The sequence below is a fragment of the Diospyros lotus genome, chromosome 2, assembly GCF_014633365.1.
Source record: "Diospyros lotus cultivar Yz01 chromosome 2, ASM1463336v1, whole genome shotgun sequence".
In the NCBI taxonomy this organism is placed as follows: Eukaryota; Viridiplantae; Streptophyta; class Magnoliopsida; order Ericales; family Ebenaceae; genus Diospyros; species Diospyros lotus.
Window position 1 is genome coordinate 44,178,342 of NC_068339.1, and position 21,095 is coordinate 44,199,436.

The 21,095-nt window shown below is 38.2% G+C and overlaps 2 protein-coding genes across 4 annotated transcripts in view; both read right to left on the bottom strand.

The window, feature by feature from the left end:
• Positions 1 to 1,058: 1,058 nt before the first annotated feature.
• On the bottom strand, positions 1,059 to 3,364 carry LOC127793842 (60S ribosomal protein L28-2-like). The gene is made up of 4 exons (XM_052324589.1): positions 3,217 to 3,364; positions 2,963 to 3,117; positions 2,202 to 2,365; positions 1,059 to 1,446 (listed from the first exon to the last, which is right to left on the bottom strand). The coding sequence occupies exons 2-4, from the start codon at positions 3,108 to 3,110 to the stop codon at positions 1,321 to 1,323; spliced, it is 438 nt and encodes a 145-aa protein (XP_052180549.1). The 5' UTR covers positions 3,111 to 3,117; positions 3,217 to 3,364; the 3' UTR covers positions 1,059 to 1,320.
• A 552-nt stretch (positions 3,365 to 3,916) lies between these two features.
• LOC127795075 (uncharacterized protein At1g51745-like) overlaps positions 3,917 to 21,095 on the bottom strand; it is a 40,310-nt gene continuing 23,131 nt past the window's right edge. For all 3 annotated transcript variants that reach the window (XM_052326522.1, XM_052326524.1, XM_052326523.1), the window contains exon 4: positions 3,917 to 5,814. In XM_052326522.1, the coding sequence (XP_052182482.1) occupies positions 4,739 to 5,814 (1,076 nt within the window). In that variant the 3' untranslated portion in view covers positions 3,917 to 4,738. The remainder of the gene's footprint in view (positions 5,815 to 21,095) is intronic.

Consider the following 21,095-nt stretch of genomic DNA (forward strand, 5'->3'; position numbering starts at 1 on the left):
ATTATTATGAGTGGTAAGTACAAGAATCAAATAAGAATTTCATTTCAGACCAAACTATTCAATTTAAGTCTAATTATAAGTGTTAAATACAAGGGTTAAATGGAGATTTCACCGTGTTCAACTAAACTATTCAATCCAAGTTCTACCATGAGTGGAGAGTATTGGCATTTGCCCTATTCAACCGGCAACTGGTCCTAAATTTGGGATCAAATAACTCAAAATCGTACTCAATTATTTACTTTTGGGAGTTACTCTTAAAGAGGAGTTTCGATAATTATATATATATATATATAATGAATACACTATTTAATAATAAAAGTAAATATGGACAAAATTGTGAATATAATAATTTTTCAGTACTAAAAAATCAATTATTAGGATAATTACTGAAGATAATTTTTTTTGCACGATTTTCGATCATGCCCATAAGTATACTGGGAGAAATAAATCGTAAGCGTGAAATTTTATTTCATTACGCAAGGTGATAATCAAACTCACGACCCACCAGATTAACACCGACATATTATTTATCTGACCGTCCAATCTATTTTTTTTTTTAAACTTGGAAAAACTATTGTTTGACTAAATTTTACTAGTCAAATGACATCATCTATGAAGTTCATTAGCACCTAAAACATATCCCTTGCCATTAAACAAGGCTAGTTATTTTCTTTTAAATTTCTATTTCTAGAATAGAATGCCCTCCCGTTTCTTTATTTTTTCTCTTTATTTAAAAATTAAAAAACCCACTTGAATCTGAACCAACGCCAACGGATTTCAAATCAAAAACCCACTTTCGAAACCCTTCGGGTGGGTTACCATTGAGGAACCCACCACATCTGGCTTTCTTGAAAAAGCCCAAGTCCCATGGAACCCAGACATATTTTGGGATCAGTTAAAGGAGAGGCCATGAAAGAAGATGAGTTCAGTGGAAGGAGAGGCCATGAAAGAAGATCTAGCAGAGGCCATGAAAGGAGCAAATCGGGAAGAGTCTTTGCTGGGGGTGGGGGTGGCGCCTACATTCAGGATTTAAAGCCATTCGCATCACCGCATAAAAATCCCAAGCAAGTAAAATCAGAGCATATCGCATTAATAACTCAAATATTGAGTAGAAGTGCCCAAGATAAACTAACTACATGTTGATGGAAAACTGAGTTAAAAGACTACGTCTCTTTTACTCCCACTTCGAAACTTGATCTACTCAAGTCAAAGGAAATAGCTTCAAAATAGCAAAAAAAGATGAAAATCCAAACATTCCACGCGTCCATAAATCATGCAAAAATCACATCTTCTTAAGTTCACTTCCTACCACGGGTGGTCTTAGCAGCCTGCCTGCCTGTTCTTCTTCTTGACGCCTGATTTGGCAACCTTAAGGCTCCTATGCACAGCACTCAACCTTGCAAGTGCTGCATTCTTCAAATCAGGCCTGTAATAGTTGTCAGCCACCTGTAATAAATTATATGGTAAAAAAGTGAGAATTCTTCTCCAAGTTAATATAACTTAAATTCCCCAAATGCAAAATTAGAAGGAAAAAAAAAAAAAAGGATGAACACATAAGGTAAAATGCTAGTTTTTTGTAAAGAAAGTTAAATCCCAAGTTGCAGTGTAATACACATGCGAAAAATAGAATTTTGGGGGGGGGGGGGGGGGGGGGAGGGGGAGGGGGAGAGGGGTCAAACACCAAACATTAACTACACATCAGCTTAGCACCAGAATTCTATTCTATTTTATTTTTGATGAGATATTAGAACGAAAAATGCAATTGGTTAATTTATCATATTTACATAGTAGATTAAATTCTACTAACATTAGAGTTACTCATAAATAAAGCACTGAAAGATCCATTGGAGACCAGACAGGGTTCTTCTCAAAAGTAGAAGCAAATTGCTGCAGAGAAAATCCTGAGGGAATGTCCAAATTAAATCTTTTAACAGCAAAATAAATTGACAGTACTTATTTTGACAGTACATTAGAACAGCGCTATTCTTCTTCGAGACAGAATAAAGCAATTTCACCTTAACCCAATACATGTTGCAAGTAATTAGTGATTCCTAAACGCATAAAACCACATCTTTTTGTACAAGGGCCTTTCAAATTTCTACTTTGGCTGAAACAATTCATAGTGACAGATGGCTTACACAGATGGCAAACACCATTCATTAGGCAATCGAATTTAATGCGGCAACTTAACAAGTTAATACCTGATTCTTGACTGCCTTTGCCATGCGGCGGAACTCCTTCTTCATGATGGACTTGTGAAGCAAGGTAGCAGGTTTTCCCTGCTTCTTAGTCTTTGCTGTTGCAAACAAAACAGATTGATCTTTGCCTCCAGGTTGAATAGTCACAGTTTTCTTGTTAGCCAACCCTATAAAATAATTCCCATTAGACAACCATGTCAATCTAACCCCAAAAAAAATTAAAACCACCACAACTTCTCTGCGCTCGCTAGAGAGCCAGTTGAACTTGAATCAAAATTTTAACAAAATAAAATATCATTCAACAATTCAGAGTACAATAAGCAGATTATGAAACAACCTCCATTTCTTCTGCAAAGTGGGTCACTAGCTAGCTAAGATTTCTTTCTTATATTTTCCAAGAAATTAAACAAATAAGTCTTGCTTCGTTATTCATTCTATGAGCAAAATAAATAACTGACAATCCTTTCCATATTTCCTTGTAACCAAAACGTTTCACCTACGTTTGATTTGTGGATGAGGAAAGAGCAAAAATATATAGATCAACAAAGCGCTTAATATAATTTTTAAGAAATAAAAAGAAGAATGAATCACTAATCCTCAAGAAAATATTCTTTTTTAGTTTGATTATCCACAAAGCTGAATACATGCATAGAAGTGATCCCACTTTCGCGTCCCCAACAAACCCTAGTTCTAAAATAGGGGAACCAGGCATCGAAAACTATCGAAGCAGCCTAAAACATAGGAGAATAATAATAATAAGTTACCAGAATGCTTGTAGGAATTGAGATTGTAAAGATTGTTGGGCTCTTTGCTGAACTGCACGCTGGCGGTTCCGTTACCGAACTCCTTCACCAGAAACGAGTTGTTCTTCTTCACCATCTCCCATATCAGCGGCCCAGGTAACGTCGCCATCTCCACACTGTATCCACATACAATCAATTCCCAAACCCAGAGACATATATACACACAGATATAAATATATATATATATATATAGAGAGAGAGAGAGAGAGAGAGACCAAGAGAGCAAATTCCTAAGGCGCTGTCTCAGGCCGGCTTGATCTGGGAGGTTTGTAGGGTTTAGAGGGAGAAGACGAAGCTTTAACAGCTATTGCTATTTATACATAAGCCGTACGTGGAACCCTAAAGGGCCAAAATGACTGTTTTAGTACGTCTCATTTCGGCTATTTACGTTTGTGCCCTTGGCCTATTTGCTATGCAGCACATAGTATTCTCTATCGTTAATATCATATCTATCGTTGGGGCTGTGGGCCTGATTTGCAAAATAGTATCAAATGCCCAATATTTATTCCTATGTTTATAATCTTGATGTACTAAAACATTGAAATGGTTTCAGTATTTTTTAAACTTTTTCTATCCTCAAAAAGTTAAAAAATATTTTTAATCTATTTTTATAATTTTAAAAACGTTTCAGGATCTTTTCATAATATTAGAAAAATATTTTTCATTCAACCACGATAGAAAATGAAGCAGTTTCAATTTTATTGTTCCAACAACCATATGGCTATTTGAATGAATAATAATAAAATTTATATTTATATTTAATTTAATAATTCTTTTTATATTAAAAAATATATTTACAAAAGACATTTTTTTTTTTTTAAACAAGTTTTCCCAACATTTTTTCTTTCTATTTTTTAAAAATTATCATTTCCTATTTCCTATCTGTAAAGATGGGTGAAATTAGAATTTTACCTGCCACGATCAAAGCGTTTGATGGACCAAAATTTTTTTGGATCATCTGACAGATAAAGAGGAATGCGAGAGTAGTAGAGAAGTAGTCACAACTTTCCACCAAAGTGATCCAAAGACAAAATCCAAAGCATTGGCAGTGAGTGTGCAACCTTTGAGCCCTGAATGCACACCTACAGATAAAATGGCCAAATTTTCCTGCGAACCAATCAATAATGCATCGAACGGGAACCAAGAATCAAGAATAGAATTGAATCGAATCGAATCAAATCGAGCCAACCAGAGTCTTTTGGCATGCATGATTATGTTATCGAAACGAATAAAATGGATTCTATTCTGAATCGAAGACTCATTCCCTGAAATACAACACCAAAACCCAAAATATGATGATATCACCAATATTTTTACACCTTGGCCAATGTTACATGCACAACCAAAGCAGACTGCTTATAATTTTTGGTCTAAGATTCTAGAATAATTAATATATAATTCCTTCTTCTTCATCATCTTCTTCCTAGCAATGAAAAAGGGCATTGGCGATATGATACAAAGAAGGAAACTGGGGGTGGGGGGGAAGCCTACCTCTGGGGGGTGGAGGGCAGTATGTACAGAGCTGGAAACCGGGGAAGCACCATTAACAGTTTAAAATTGTTGAAAATAAGGCTGCCTAACTGAGTTAAAAGAGTACCTCAAAACAGAAACATACATGCATGTTCCAGCTACTGCAATTTTCTCAAATAAACAGGTTTCATGGTCATGGATTGGTCGAGCAAGATGAGATGAGATGCCTTTGTTTTGCTTTGCTTTGCTGCTCGCCCCATTCTTCTTCTACCCTTTCAGCGACGCGTTTATCCTACTGAACACTACTTTCAAGGGGACACAGGCTATGGAAGGGCCCTTGATCTTCTCTACCACCAGCTTCTCATCCTCAGTTCGTCTGTGAGACCCCGTTAGCGAAGACAGTTTACGCATCTTTTTAGACAGGAGCCCGGTTTTCCTGGACTTGGGTGATTTATTTGGCGAAACACGGTGTAACTTCAGATGCTTGACGGGAATTCTTCCAGCACCCAGGCTTGGCTTTTCTTCATAATCCATATCCACGCCTTCAAGAACAGATTTATTATCCTCCAGATTGTCATCCAACTCACAGCTGCTACTAGTCGCATAGCAATCAGGGCCATACAACATGTGGTCACAGGAACCATCATCCAACGCCTCGACAGTGATAGGGTGACCTGTGATAGGTTTCCCGTTCAATTTGCTCATGAGAGAAATATATGGTACATGCTGAGGACGATAACTGGCTTTCACCTCCAGATTAACCTCAAATAAAGAAGGATAAGTATCATAAAATCTGACGGGAAAATCTGACGACTGGTACTTCGGGTTCATTGTAAAACGGGACTGGCGATACGGTAGCAACCTTTGCGCAGTTAATGAGTAACCAGACAGGTGTTTCATATCAGCAGTTGGCTTCCTTGTTTGTGGTCGCTTGAAAGCCATATGCCCACTCCATCCCCGGTACTCTGGATGGAATTCTGTAACTGCTTGGGGTTCAGAGTCAACTTTCAGATCAGAGCCTATAGAAAATTCATCCCCAGCCTCTAAGCCTCCCAAAGAAACATCGTATTCATCATCAACATCGACAGGCTTTCTTGAGTCCATTCTTTTCATTTTACTTGCACACCTTGAATTCCTCTTTCCTTTCAACTGCCACTTTGAACCTTTTTCTATACTCTGGCTGATACTATCAATATCAAGGGCACCTGAACTTGTAGAACCAGACTCATTAAGTTCTTCATTTCCCACGGAGATAGTTTCCACTTGACTGCTTTGACTAGATTGCCCCCCAGCACCAACCTGGAGCTTTTGAGGTGGACACGGTGCAAACAATGGTGCATAGCCTAATTGAATAAAATTGTGACATCAGCATATGGTAAAATACCAGAGAGACAGACTCACTGAAGACGGCATATAAGATAAAAGAAAGAGAGGGAAAATAAAATAACTGCAAAAGAAAGATAGGAATGCAGGCATTTAAACAACTAAAAAAGTTTGTGAACATTTATTATAACTCTCCACAGCAATGGAGAACAAGGTGACAATGGGGCGAAATTACAAGTGTCAGGAAGTCAGAAACAAGTTTCAAGTTATATGAAAAAGGAGGAAAAAATCATCAAAGAAGCACCAGCAGAGTTGAATGTCAACATTGGGCGATCAGAAATAAAAAATAAAATACATGAATAGGAGAAAACCCAATTGGGTATAACCAAATTTAAGGAGACAATTATGAGAAGGATATTCCTCTCTACACCCATTTTGAATTAAATATTAGGCATCCTGTAACACTTTAGATGATGATAAATTATGCTTAATGAAATATTTTGAGGAAAGTCTTTGTGAATCAACTTCTCGTTATATGTTGGATCCAAATGGAATGCAAAATATTTGAAAATATGGTACCTCAAATTATCATGCATAGGGAGTTTTCTATCTCATTCAGTTTGCATATTAGATACTCCTGGAATGATTGTTTTTCTTAGTATCCCTTTACCCACTGTAGCGAGTACACATATCATGCAACTTGAGGAGGCATGCCACATGATACCGTATTTTTTAGGAAATTTTGGATTTAAGGCTACTAGAGTTATGGGTTAAGAAGCGCACACACTTCATTTTAGTTGTCATAATCATGACCTATATGGCAATATGTATTAGATACAGATACCCCTGAAACACTCCATGGTACATGACAGACACAGAAATGATATATGTTATTTTTTTAGTGTTATTTCTGCTTTTAGACATATATAGGACAAGTAACTGACAAATGTGCCCATGAGTTGAACATGATAAATACGTTTTAAGGACAAGGTGGCTTCAATAGAGCTCTTAAAACTTTAGGACGAACTCTAGTAATCTACAAATAAAAAGTTTTAACTAAAGGTTGAAATACAATTATGCATAATTGCAAGACAGCTCCTTTCTTCTGCTGCTTCTTATTATTCTTTTGTATGTTAAATAATGCTTATATTATCATTATTATGTATTTAATAGTACCTTTTATTAGATTGGTTATGGTTTATTTAATAAATTTTCATATTATCATTATACAAAATAATTGGTATCTTCATATTCAGTTAATAGTGTTCTTAAAAAAACTTTTTGGTGTCTACGTCCATAAATGTACTAAGGAAAAATGCCTCTTTCTCCATATGCATGACATACTTGTATCCCTACTTTTCGTATTCCCAAAGTCAATTCATATCAGTGCTTCCTAGGCTATGAGTCTCCTCTAGGCCCTGTTCATCCCCTGAGGGAATTTGGTATTTGACCAGTCACAAGAGAAAGTCCAACTAATACATCATATGCCTATTTATAGGTTTAAAACTAAAACATAATTCAAATCTAAAAACAAATCTATAAATAAAAAGATAAAATCTAAATAAATATGATCAAAAATTAAAACGTAAAATTTAAATAAAACCTAATCCTAATATCAGACATTAAAGTTACATAATTCTAATTTCTCATCCCCCCCCCCCCCTCTCTCTCTCTCTCTCTCTCTCTCTCACCTCCAATAGTCCGTGTACTTGTAACTACCGACTTCCTTTCCCCATCTCATAAGCAACATTCTCCATGTTATATTCCTTGAGGAAGAACAGTACTCATCGAGCACCACACCATCAACAAGTCTATAGCATCCTCCCAAGATTTACGCTAAGTCCAATATACAAAAGAGCCCTCAACAAGTCTCAACATCTGCAAGCAACAGGTACTCCAAGAATAATGCACTTTAAGAAATCCCACCACCTAGGGTGTTCTTTCACAAACATTTTGCTATGATTACCATTTTCAAAAAAAAATCACTCAGGCTGGTAGTTTTCTAGAACTGGTCACAGACATCCAACAACAATATATGGGTTCTATTGTGTGAAAAATTACTTATCAATGTGGAAGCATCTAATGTTTTACAATAATAGAGTTGTTGCTATTACGGTTTGTTTTTTATTGTGTAGTAGTTTGTTGATTAATTGTAAGTTGGATTGCTGTTTATAATAGCCAAGTTTGGGTGTAAGGCAGTGCCTCTTTTATTGTGCGATGAGCTGCATATATAAGCAGCTCACAGCCTCTGTTTTTTAAGTTAAGTTTCATTCTATCATTTCAGTAAATTTTGTGTTTGAGAATTATTCTCTCATGTTTTTGTTCTTCTTCTTCTTCTTGTGCCCTAGGGTTTCCATTACATGGCATCAGAGCCATTGCTCCATCCTAATGGCCTCCAATCATGCTCTCAATTCCTCCTCGATCCTCCTCATCCTTGTCATCTGCTCCTCAGTCTGATTTCTCAGCGGTGGCACAGACCTTCAACTTTATTCCTATAAAACTCGATTCCAGCAATTACATATTCTAGAAGGCTCATATCCTCGCCACAATCTAAGCCTTTGATCTTGTTCCATTTCTCAATAAAACGTCTCCTCCAATGAAGTGTATGTCCGGTCCAGAAGGAGGAGAAGCCGCAGTCAATCCTATATATTTGAGTTGGATCCGGTCTGACCAACTCTTGTTGTGATGGCTCTTCTCCACCATTGACAAAGAGGTGTTAGCACAGGTGATTCACTATGAATCATCTGCCGAGGTATGACTCTCTTTGGAGAATTTATATTCACGTCAAACTATAGCCAAATCTTTTCAATTGAAGCAACAACTAAGGTCAATTAAGAAGGAAGCACTTTCTGTAAATGACTACATCCTAAAGATTAAGACAATAGGCCATGCTCTTGCAGCCATAGGAGAGCCATTAAATGATAAAGACATGTTGCTTGCTATATTACATGGTCTAAATCAGGACTATGAAATAGTTGTGAGCCTAATAACATATCAGATGGATGAAATTGATTTGGAGAAGGTTCAATACTTCTTGTTGATGCATGAGCAAAGGCTGTCAATTAAGAATTCATCAAAGTCTTCAATAAGTTTTGATCTTATGTCTTCTTCTTCTATGCATGTGAATGTGGCGTCTTTTCCTATACAGAAAAGTGGTGGTTTGGTAATAATAGAGGAGGTTATTCTCAGAGAAGAGGTGGTTATATGAATAAAGGAGGCAAGAGGCTGAGGTAGAGCATCTAATAGAAGGAATTATTGTCAATTGTGTTGGAAGGCAGGGCATTTTGTAGACAAGTGCTATCATCGTTATGATAGAAATTTTCAGCGAGTGCCTAGCCAAGGGTTTGGCAGACCTAATGGTGGGAATAATGGTGGAAATCAATTAGATTCCAAAGCTTATATGGCCTCCTTTAGTGATTCTAATGGACCCTACATGAGAGAGAGAGAGGTTTTATACGAGGTTCTCACTATGGAAGCTTCCCCAAACCCTTATCTTCTGATGATTTTGCTGTTCGGTCTTCTCTTTCAGATCCATCTTGGTTTGTCGATTCTGGGGCAACCAATCACATTACTTCAAACCTAAACAACTTATCTTTGCATACTCCTTATAATGGTGGAGATAAAGTGGTCATAGGCAATGGTAAGAAGCTGCCTATTACTCATATAGGTACTAGTTATTTACACACATAGCTTAAACCTACTTCAATTCTTTCATTACCTAATGTTCTTCATGTTCCAAGTATGAGGAAAAATTTACTTAGTGTTTCACAACTTACTCGTGATCACAATGTTGTGGCTGAGTTTCATTCGGATGTTTGTTTGATTAAGGACAAGGTTTTCAGGTTGGTGCTACTTTGGGGACACCTTAAGGATGGGCTATATCGGCTGATTCCAACATCTTGTCCTGCTGTCAACAGCACCTCTGCCCGATCCCTAGAGCCTTCATCTGTCAATTCTACTTTTCCTACAATTCATGTAACAGACAAAACTCATTTTGTCATGAGCTGTCAAGTTTTGTAAATGTTGCTCAAAACACTAATGTTTGCCAGCAGTGGCATGCTAGATTGGGACATCCATCATTGAATGTACTGAAATCTGAAATCTGTGTTGAATAAAATTGGTATCTATTGTTCTCTTTCAGATTTATCTTTTTGTGATTCTTGTAAGATTGGCAAATTGAGCCAACTTCCTTTTACTAGCTGTGAAATTACTGCTACTAAGCCTTTGGAATTAGTCTATTTAGACCTATGGAGACCTCCTCCTGTTATGTCAATTGAAGGGTTTAGATACTACATAATCTGTGTGGATGCATGCAGGTACACTTAGTTTTACCCCTTAAAACTCAAGTCTGATGCCTTGTCAATCTTTACTATCTTTCACAAGTTTGCTGAACTTCAAATCAAACTAAACTTAGAGCCTTACAAACTAACAATTTTTGCGCGGGGGGTGGGGGGAGGAGTTTAAAGCTTTTTTACCCTATCTTCATGCTAATGGCATCCAGCCTCGGTTTATTTGCCCACACACCCATCAACAAAATGGTGTCGTTGAGAGAAAGCATAGATACATAGTTGAAATGGGCCTAACCTTGTTAGCTTATGCCCAAATTCCTTTAAAATTTTGGGTAGAAACTTTTCCGACAGCTGTTCATATAATAAATTTGCTATCTGCTTCACCTATCAAGTTTAACACTCCCTTTGAATTGCTGTATCAAAAGTCACTATCTTCATCCCTATAACAAGCACAAGTTTGATTTCCATTCTAGCAAGTGTATTTTTCTAGGGTATAGTCACACTCAAGCTAGCTATAAGTGCTTGCATCCATCGAGGAGAATGTATGAAGGTTTTAAGCGAAGACCTTAGGGAAACAAAGAGAACTGGATTCCACAGCAACTTAGGGTAAACTCATGAGAACTGGATTCCACTAGCAACTAAGGGTAAACTCATAAGTTTATTGAAAAAAAAAAAACTCTCTCAAACAAGAGAAAAGTGTTTAAATACTTTCTAGTAATCAGCAACCCTAAACGCAATTGAAACCCTAAAACAGAAAAGGCTAAAATAGACATCAGCTGTAATTATAAAATTAAATCAATTAAAACAGAAACTAATGAAAGCTAATGACAGTTCTGCCCCTCTTGGTCATGCCTCCCTTTCTCGTCCCTAGGGTGTTGCTTCTTTTGGTCCAATTCTTCTTCTATTTGTTTCGTTAGTCGTCCTACATCAATCCCTTCTGCCTCTAAAGAACTCGACCCCGAGTTATAGTCTAGATAGAGTGGGTCATCATCCTCATGGAACTCATACAAGTTTGCCACGTTGAAGGTACTGAAAATTCCCATGGTGGCTGGCAAATCGAGAATGTAGGCATTGTTGTTGATTTGCTTCAATACTTTGAAAGGACCGTATTTCCTGGGCTTCAACTTGTTGTAGGTACCGACGAGAAACCTCTCTTTCCTCAGAAACACCATTACTGAATCTCCTTCCTGAAATTGTTTATTCCAACAATGAGCATCTACCGCTACCTTATACTTTGCATTCATCTTTTCCAACTTCTGTTTTACTTCCTCACGAACAACAATCACATCTTCAGCCAAGTGTTCAGCAGTTGTACTCTTGCCATGACCCTGGGGTAGCTTCACCAAATCGACGACATGGTTGGGAACTTCAGTGTACACGATAGCAAACAATGCCAAACAACTTCCACAATGTAATCCAGAAGTGTCCTAGAAATTTTGTCTCGATCAAAAGTAATTGATTTGAGAACTCCATGCAATCGCACCTCCTCCCTGAAAAACAGCTTGGCAATATTTGATGCATCAAAGGTTTTTCGACGAGTGATGAAGTGGGTCATCTTGGAAAACCTGTCAATCACCACAAAAATTAAATCTACTCCCCTTTGAGTCCACGGTAATCCCGGTACAAAATCCATAGCGAGATCTTGCCAAATGCCGTCAAGAACAGGAAGTGGCATGTACAACCTGGTATTCTGAACTTGACCCTTCGCCACCTGACAAGTGTAACACTTTCGGACTATGGTGCCAACATTCCGCTTTAGTTGGGGCCAATAATATCTCTCCTATATACTGGCTATGGTTTTGTCACGCCCCAAATGTCCGCTCAAACCTCCACCATGCAAATCCCGAATCAACTTCTCACACAAGGATAAGATAGGAATACAAAGCTGATTGCCCTTAAACAAATAGCCATCATTGACATGGAAATCTGCCATTGGTTCGCAATTCACACACTTGCCCCAAATCTGCCCAAAATCATCATCATCCTTATATAACTCCTTCAAGCACTCAAACCCAACAATTTCTTGGGAAAGTGTGATCAACAAAAAGGCTCTCCGGCTGAGGGCATCGGTAACTTGATTCGAACTCCCAGATTTGTGCTTGATCACAAAAGGAAATTTCTGTAAGAAAGTCACCCATTGAGCATGCATCTTATTGACATGCTTTTGGCTATTAATAAACTTTAGGGCTTGGTGATCAATGAGCAGTACAAATTCCTTCTGTACAAGGTAGTGTTCCCATTGCCTCAAGGCTCTCACAACTACATAGAATTATTGGTCGTATGTACTCCATTTTTGCCTGGCATCGCTCAATTTTTCAGAAAAGAAAGCCACAGGTCTCTTTTCTTGGGAGAGTACCGCCCAACACCCACACCACTAGCATCACATTCAACCTCGAATACTTTGTCAAAACTTGGCAAGGCTAGTACTGGAGCAGTGCACAATTTCTCCTTGATGAGGGTGAAGCTCTTATCTTGTTCCTCTCCCTAGTGGAATCATCCCTTCTTCAAACACTCAGTAACTGAAGCCACGATGGTGCTGAAATGTCGAACGAATCGTCTATAGAAAGTGGCTAAACTATGGAAAGTTTCACATCTGACACGGATTTTGGAGTTGGCCAATCTTGAATTGCCTTTATCTTCTCCTCATCCACTTGTACACCATTCTCACTAACCACATAACCCAAGAAGAGGAGTTTATTGGTGCAGAATGTACACTTCTTCAGGTTGATGTAAAGCCGATTTTCTTTTAGCACGCCCAGGATTTGCCTCAAATGATTTAGATGTTCTCCTTTGGTCTTGTTGTAGATGAGAACATCGTTGAAATACACAATAAGAAAAGAGCTAATGAAAGGTTTAAGTACCTGATTCATTAATCTCATGAAGGTGCTTGGAGCATTGGTCAATCCGAAAGGCATTACCAACCATTCGTAGAGTCCATCCTTGCTTTTGAATGCAGTTTTCCACTAGTCTCCGAGCTTGATTCGGATCTGGTGGTCTGCGAAGATCTATCTTTGAAAACATACGAGACCCCTCAAGTACATCCAACATGTCTTCCAATCGGGGAATAGGGAACATGTACTTCACAGTTATATTATTGATGGCGCAGTTGTCCACACACATCCGTTAGGTCCCTCCTTTCTTAGGCACCAACAAAACAGGAACAACACACGGACTCAGGCTCTCTTTGCCCCTTCCTCAACAAGTCTTCAATCTATTCTCACAGAATTTCATTCTCCTTCAGACTCATTCTGTAGTGAGGCAAATTTGGAAGGCTTGCCCCTGGTATTAGATCAATCTGGTGTTGAATATCTCACATGGGAGGCAATTCGTTTGGTATTTAGTATTTTCTGCGCTTCAATCGAAATCGTTTCTCCTTCATTAATGGTCATCATAAGCTCTTTAACCACCATTGGACAGATGACAGATGCAGTCAGAGTGTTGCAGAATCCATTATCTCTCGCTCATTGCTCGTAAGAGTAAGGAAATTTTTTTACCACTGTTTGTTCACATTACCAGTCTGTTTGAGAGGAGTCATGGCAATCTTGTGACTGCCCCATGTAAATATCACCACATTATCACGTCCCTTGAAAGTAGAGTCAACATCAAACTGCCAAGGGTAACCCAAAAGAATATGGCAAGCATCCATATCAATGACATCACATACCACTTCATCCCTATAACGTCTGCCAATGGAGAGTGGTACCTTACAAGTCTCAATAACCTAAACAAAAGGTCCCCTCTTCACCCAACCAAAGGAATACGGACTGGGATGGTTCTCAATTAGTAGTTGCAACAGACTTACCAACTTCTTGGATACAAAATTCTCATAACTTTTAATATCCACAATCACCTCGCACACTTTATTCCTAATAGAACAAAGTGATCGGAATATGTTATGTCTCTGTCCCTCTTCTTTTAGTGATAAGAGGACTCGCTACAACACCAAAATTCAACCTCTCTAGTCCTTCCTCAACAGCAAACTCGACTCCCTCATATTCACCTTCATTCGCCACCTCTTCTTCCACCTCTATAAGTTCCTCACATTCCACCAAATTAACTTGTCTTCGTTCTGGGCAGTTATTGGAGCGGTGCCCAGATTTTTGACACCTGTAGCAGATATCTACTATAGGTCTGGCATACGAATTATCCCTTTGAAATGGAGCTCGGCCTTGCCCTCTATTAGGAATCCTATTGCCACCTCCTTTTGTACCGGCCTTATTTTGGGAATTGGATGAACTGGCAACGACTTTTCCTGTGTCAACAACGTTGGTCGATGGCTGGTCAATGGGGGGAACAACCCTCCGATAGTTGGGGGTTGGCCTATCAGCTCCACCAATCATCTCAGCCTTCAACGCCTTGTTAATGGCTTCCTGCAAAGTCCAAATATTCTGCAATCCAATTTTATCTTGTATAGCGATTTTCAATCCATTAATATACCTGGCTACTTTCAATTTTTAGATTCGATCAAATTGTTACGTCCGGCCAACCTCATGAATTCATTGGTGTAGTCCGATACTGATTGATTGCCCTGCGTGCATCCCAAATACATGCGATACAAAATCTACTCATGGTCAGCAGGTAAAAATCGGTCCATCAAAAGCTATTTCATCTTCATCCAGGTTTGAACTCTACTCTTTCCTTGTCTCTGGCGAGTTTTCTACAACTGATCCCACCATACTGCAACTGTCAATTTCAAACAGAAGGCCACCATCTTAATGACCTTCTCCTCTAGAACCTAGATGATCTCCACAAACTGCTCCACTTCCATCATCCAATCTAGGAACTCTTCAATCCTCAAGTTTCCCGAGAAATGAAGGATATCCGCCTTAATCCTATAATCGTCGAAGGCGTTTCGATTTTGATGGTTATGGCATGTAGGCAGATCCTTGAAATCTTCTTCGGAATCTGACTCACTATCATCTACTACATGCCTCATGTTAATCCCTCGCTGCCCCTCAACATGGGTGCCCATCTCGAGATGGTTCCTTCGATTATATTGTGGACAATTACCCCAATGGGGCCTTGAGGAGGGTTATCAATGTTGTTTCCTCTGCTGCTTCCGACGACCTGCAATAATAATTGACGAATCTCTCCGAGTTGTGTGGACAGATTGTCAATTCGCTGGTTCTGGGCATCAAGTTTGACCCTCATGGCATCGATTTCATCGCCCATGGTAGATTCAATGGAAGAGGATAGTAGTCAACGATACGGAGACAGAGAAACCATGCTCTAATACCACTTAACGCAAGCAGAAGTAAAGGTTTCAAATGAAGACCTTAGGGAAACAAAGAGAACTGGATTCCACCAGCAACTTAGGGTAAACTCATAAGTTTATTGAAAAAAAAAAAAAACCTCTCAAACAAGAGAAAAGTGTTTAAATACTTCCTAGCAATCAACAACCCTAAACGCAATTGAAAAAAAAAAAAAAAAACAGAAAAGACTAAAATAGACATCAGTTGTAATTATAAAATTAAATCAATTAAAACAGAAACTAATGGAAACTAATGACGGTTCTGCCCTCATGGTCGTGCCTCCCTTTCACATCCCTAGGGTGTTGCTTCTATTTGTTTCCTTAGTCGTCCTACATCAGTATGTGTCTAGATATGTGCAATTCAATCCTAGTGAATTTCCCTTTCTTGCCTTGTTTTCCACTTCATCTTCTTCTCTACCTAAATCAGTGCCATCTTCATCATCTTTAAATGGGTATTCCACTGCATTTCTTCTACCTGTTTCTTCTTCTCCTACTCCTTCATTATCTCCTCAAGTAGCACAGTCTCCGGCTCCTATTTTGTCTAGTCCTATCTCCACTAGTTCTCATGACACTTCGGCTCGGTCTACAAACACTTCATCTGAATTACAACCTTTGGTCACCCAGCCATTAGCACCTAAATCCTATCTACCTAAGTGCAAGGTTGTTCCAACCCCTTCAATTCATCCTATGCTTACAAGATCAAAGTCCAAACAACTTGTAGCCTCTTCTCCTCATGCCTTAGTGAGTTCTCTTGAACCTAGTTCAGTTCGTGAGGTTCTTTTAGACTCACAATAGGTTAAGGCCATGGAAGAAGAGTACACGGCCTTGCAAAGGAATAATACCTGGGACTTGGTTCCTTTTTCAAAGGATATGAATTTGATTGGCTACAAATGGGTTTTCTAGGTAAAAAATAAGGCTGATGAGGTTGTTCTTAAGTATAAGGGCATGTTGGTGGCCAAAGGTTTTCTTCAAACTCCAAGGGTGGATTATGCTGAAACCTTTAACCCGGTTGTCAAGACTCCAACTATTAGAGTTTTATTCTCTCTAGCAGTCACTTTTGGTTGGGACATACAACAAGTTGATGTTAATAACGTTTTTCTTAATGGAGACTTGACCAAGACTGTTTTCATGGCTCAACCTGAAGGTTTGTAATTTTCGGTCTCCTACTCGTGTGTCGATTGAAGAAATCACTTTATGAGCTCAAGAAAGCCCCTTGAGCTTGGTATACAAAGCTAAGGGCTGCATTGCAGAGTTAGGGTCTTGTTAGAGCTATATCTGATGCTTCTTTGTTTATCAAGAGGACAACCGGCTTGTGGAAGACATAAGTTGTTGGTAGCATGCTACAATTATGCTCTCAGTTGCAGCTGATTATATTTGTTATGGTTGTTGCGATGTTTAGTTAGACAGTTAGACAATTCGTAATGTGATGTATATATATAAGGATCAGTTAGTTCTCTCATTGTATTGATTGTTATTTTCTTCATTCATTTCAATAATATTCTCAAGGTATTTTTCTATCTCTGATTGTTTACTTCTTTCCAACTGTGAAGCTCTCACTTCAAGGTATTAGAGCCAATTGACTAGCGTCAATGGCTTCCAATTGTGAATTCAGTTCTTCCTCCTCCTCCTTACCTAACTCTACTTCTACGTTATCGTTGACTTCTCAGTCCGACTTTATAGCGATAGCAAAAGCATTCAATTTCATTCCGATCAAACTTGATTCTAGAAATTATTTGTTTTGAAAAACTCAAATGTTAGCCACAATTAGGGCGTTTGACTTGCTGTCATACATTAACAAGTCTCTAGCTCCTTTGAAGTACATCAACGATCCAAAAATTCCAATCACGAGGCTCAGGTAGTAAATCCCAAATACCTCAATTGGATAAGGTCAAATCAATTACTTTTAGGCTGGTTGTTTTCTACTATTGAGAAAGAAGTTTTGACGCAAGTGATTCATTGCGAATCATTTGCTGAAGTTTGGAATGTTCTTGAGAATCTTTACTCACAATAGACGGTTGCTAAGTCTTTTCAATTGAAAAAACTACTTAGATTTATAAGAAAGAATGATTTGCTTGTAAATGATTATATCCTGAAAATCAAAACCATAGGACATGCCCCAGCTGCTACTGGAGAACCGTTAAATGACAAAGAATTAGTTATGGCAATCTTACATGGATAACATTAAATAGTTGTGAGTCTTATTACGTATCAAATGGATGACATTAACATAGAAAAAGTTCAATACTTGTTACTGATGCATGAACAAAGGCTTGCTGCCAAGAATATATCTAACTCCTCAATTTTTAGTTTTGAATCTGTAAATGTAAATTTAGCCTCTCAATGGTTTAGAAATGAGAATGGATTGAATAGAGGTGGTTCTTCAAATAGAGGAGGAGGAAGACGAGGACGTGGTAGATCCTTAGGCAAGAGAATATACTACCAATTGTGTGGGAAGCCTGGTCATTTTGCAGACAGGTGCTATCATAGATTTGATCGGAATTTTCAACGGAGTTTCACTCCAAATTTTGGTTCACAGTTTGGTAGAAAAGGAGGTATGTTGCAATCTGGTTCGTAGTCGTTTATAGCTCATCCCATAGGTTATAATGAAGCCTACTTGACTGAGTTAGGGTCTAATCCTAGAACTTACTATGGTTGTTTGCCTCAACCTTCAAAAACATAGTCCCAATTTTCTTCTACTTTCTTCGACCTTATCCTTTCAAAGTGAACCTTCTTGGATTGTAGACTCTGGAGTCATTAACCACATAACTTCCAACCTTAGCAATCTTTCTCTCCACTCTCCCTACAATGGCAGTGACAAGGTTGCAGTTGGCAACGGTAAGAAGCTTTCTATTTCTAATATCGGCCGTAGTCAGTTGTATGCTCAAACTACTCATAAATCTTTCTTTTCTTTACCTAATGTATTTCATGTTCCTAACATGAAAAAGAACCTTATTAGTGTTTCTTAGCTTACTAAAGATCACAATTTAATTGTTGAGTTTCACTATGATTCTTGTTTTCTCAAGGACAAGGGATCAAGACTAGTGCTACTTCAAGGGATCCTTAAAGACGGCCTTTATCAACTCACTCCAACATTTGGTCGTGTTGATTCCAGAGTTGTTTTCTCTGTTGAGTCAAGGACACCAGTTGCTCTTTCTAGTTCTACCAATGTTATTTCTTCGAATAAATGTAAAGGACAAGATTTGTCCTGTTTGTCTTCTTTCCGTGTATCTTCAAATGTTCATAAAATTTGTCAACAGTGGCATGCCAAACTAGGGCATCCCTCACCTCGTGTATTTCAGTTGGTATTGAATAAAATTGGTATTCCTTGTTCTAGTTTGAGCCTGTCCTTTTGTGATTCTTGTAAAGTAGGAAAAATGCATCAACTTCCCTTTGCAAATTGTCAAATTACAGCAAAGGCTCCCTTAGAATTGGTCTATTCGGATTTATGGGGTCCTGCTCCAATTCATTCTACTGAGGGGTATAGGTATTACATAATCTTTGTTGATGGTTGCACTAGATATACATGGTTATATCCATTGAAACTGAAATCTGATGCCTTGGACATTTTCAAAACCTTTCATACATTTGTTGAACTACAATACCAATCTAAACTCAAGGCTCTTCAAACTAACAATGGTGGTGAATTTAAGGCATTTTTACCCTATCTTACCTCTTTTGGCATTCAATCTCGATTCACTTGCCTTTATACACACCACCAAAATGGTGTAGCAGAACGAAAACATAGACATATAGCCGAGATGGGTCTCACTCTATTAGCCCATGCTCACATGCCCTTGAAGTTTTGGGCAGAAGCATTTAAAACTGTTGTCTACACCATAAATCTATTTCCAGCATCAACCCTAAAATTTAAGTCTCCATTTGAAGCTCTCTACAATAAACAACCTAATTACATGCAATTGCAACCCTTTGGATGTGCTTGTTTTCCCTTTCTTCGACCCTATAACAAGCATAAGTTTCAATTTCATTCTATCAAATGTGTGTTTCTTGGTTATAGTCATATTCAAGTTGGATATCAGTGCTTGCATCCTTCGGGAATGGTCTATGTGTCAAGACATATTCATTTTAATTCAGAAGAATTTCCCTTTCCTTATTTATGTTCTAACTCATCCTCTCATTCCCCTCAGTTAAACTCTATTGGTCAGTCTACTTTTGTCCTTCATGCTATTCATTCTTTTCGTAGCAGTTCTTCAAACTCTCGGGTAGCACAGTCCTCTATCCCAACTCCTAATGATCTTCTCGTATCCTGTGATTCATCTACTGGACCTTCTTCACCTGCAGCTGCAGAATGCTCATTACCTAATTGCACTAATTTGTCTTCTTCTTTGTCAAAATCATCAAGATCAAAAGTTGCTCCTACCCCTTCAATTCACCCTATGATTACCAAATCCAAGTCTAAACACCTTGTTGTTTCCTCACCTCATGCCCTAGTAAGTTCTTCTGAGCCCAATTCTCTTCAAGAGGCTTTCTTAGACTCTAAGTGAGTTAGTGCTATGAATGATGAGTACTCAACTCTTCAAAGAAATCAAACATGGGATCTGGTTCCATTTTCTTCTTAGATGAATTTGATTGACTACAAGTGGGTATTCCGTGTTAAGTACAATCCCGATGGATCTATTCTTAAGCATAAGGCTCGATTAGTAGTGAAGGGTTTCCTTCAAAATCCGAGAACTGATTATGTTAAGACCTTTAGTCCCATTGTAAAGGCTCCGACCACCAGGGATTTATTCTCCTTAGCTATCACATTTGGTTGGAACATTCAATAAGTTGATGTCAATAATACTTTCTTAAATGGTGACCTAAATGAAGCAGTTTTTATGACTCAGCCGGAAGGGTTTGTTAATCCAGAATTCACCACACATGCATGATTGAAAAAGTCCCTTTATGGGTTTAAACAGGCCCCTAGAGCTTGGTACACAAAGTTGAAGCCTACCTTACAATATTAGGGTTTCAAGAAAGCAATTTATGATGCTTCATTTTTCATTAAGAGAACTTCTAAGTATGTGTTGTTTGTTTTGGTGTATGTTGATGACATCCTCGTGACAGGTTCAGATTCTTTAACTTTTCAAGGGTGTATACATGATTTGGACACACATTTTGCTCTTAAAACTCTAGGGTCGGTTAATTATTTCCTAGAGTTTGAAGTATATCGAAATTCCACTGGTATATATCTTAGACAATCTAAAAACACACTGGAATTATTGAAAAAGGCAACAATGCAAGATTGTAAACAGTGTGAAACAGCAATGACCTCAGGCATGTCCTTGACTGATGAGGGTGAGATGTTTTCTAATCCATCTTTATACGGAACTATTGTTGGTTCTCTTCAATATTTGACTTACACCCGGCCAAATATAGCTTTTGTTAACTTAGGAGTACTTAGAACTAGATTATTAAGTCAGATTACACTGCCTCACACTTGCACACACTCTCAGATTTGAACGATAACAAAAACAAATAAAATGGCAATGAAAACAGAATGTAAATTAACAGAAAATAAAGCAAACCACAGAATAACACAATATGGTTATCCAGGTTCAAATTTCCCCTTAGGACAACCCTACATCCAGCCTCTAAAGCCTCCCGATAGCAGCCTTCTTTGATTCAAAATGATCACAGTACAACCCTCACCCTCATGATTACAAGCATTTCCAAGATTACAAAGACTATTTCTCTCACACAGCCTTTCCTCTTTCTACTTCCTGGTGAGAATGAACAAATGTATCGCCTAAGCCTAGACCCT

Coding starts and splice junctions, on each gene's coding strand:
- LOC127793842 (XM_052324589.1), bottom strand. CDS start 3,110: ATGGCGACGTTACCTGGGCCGCTGATATGGGAGATGGTGAAGAAGAAC. Junction 2,366..2,962: donor CAATTCCTACAAGCATTCTG/GTAACTTATTAT, acceptor ATTATTTTATAG/GGTTGGCTAACAAGAAAACT. Junction 1,447..2,201: donor CAAAGGCAGTCAAGAATCAG/GTATTAACTTGT, acceptor AATTTATTACAG/GTGGCTGACAACTATTACAG.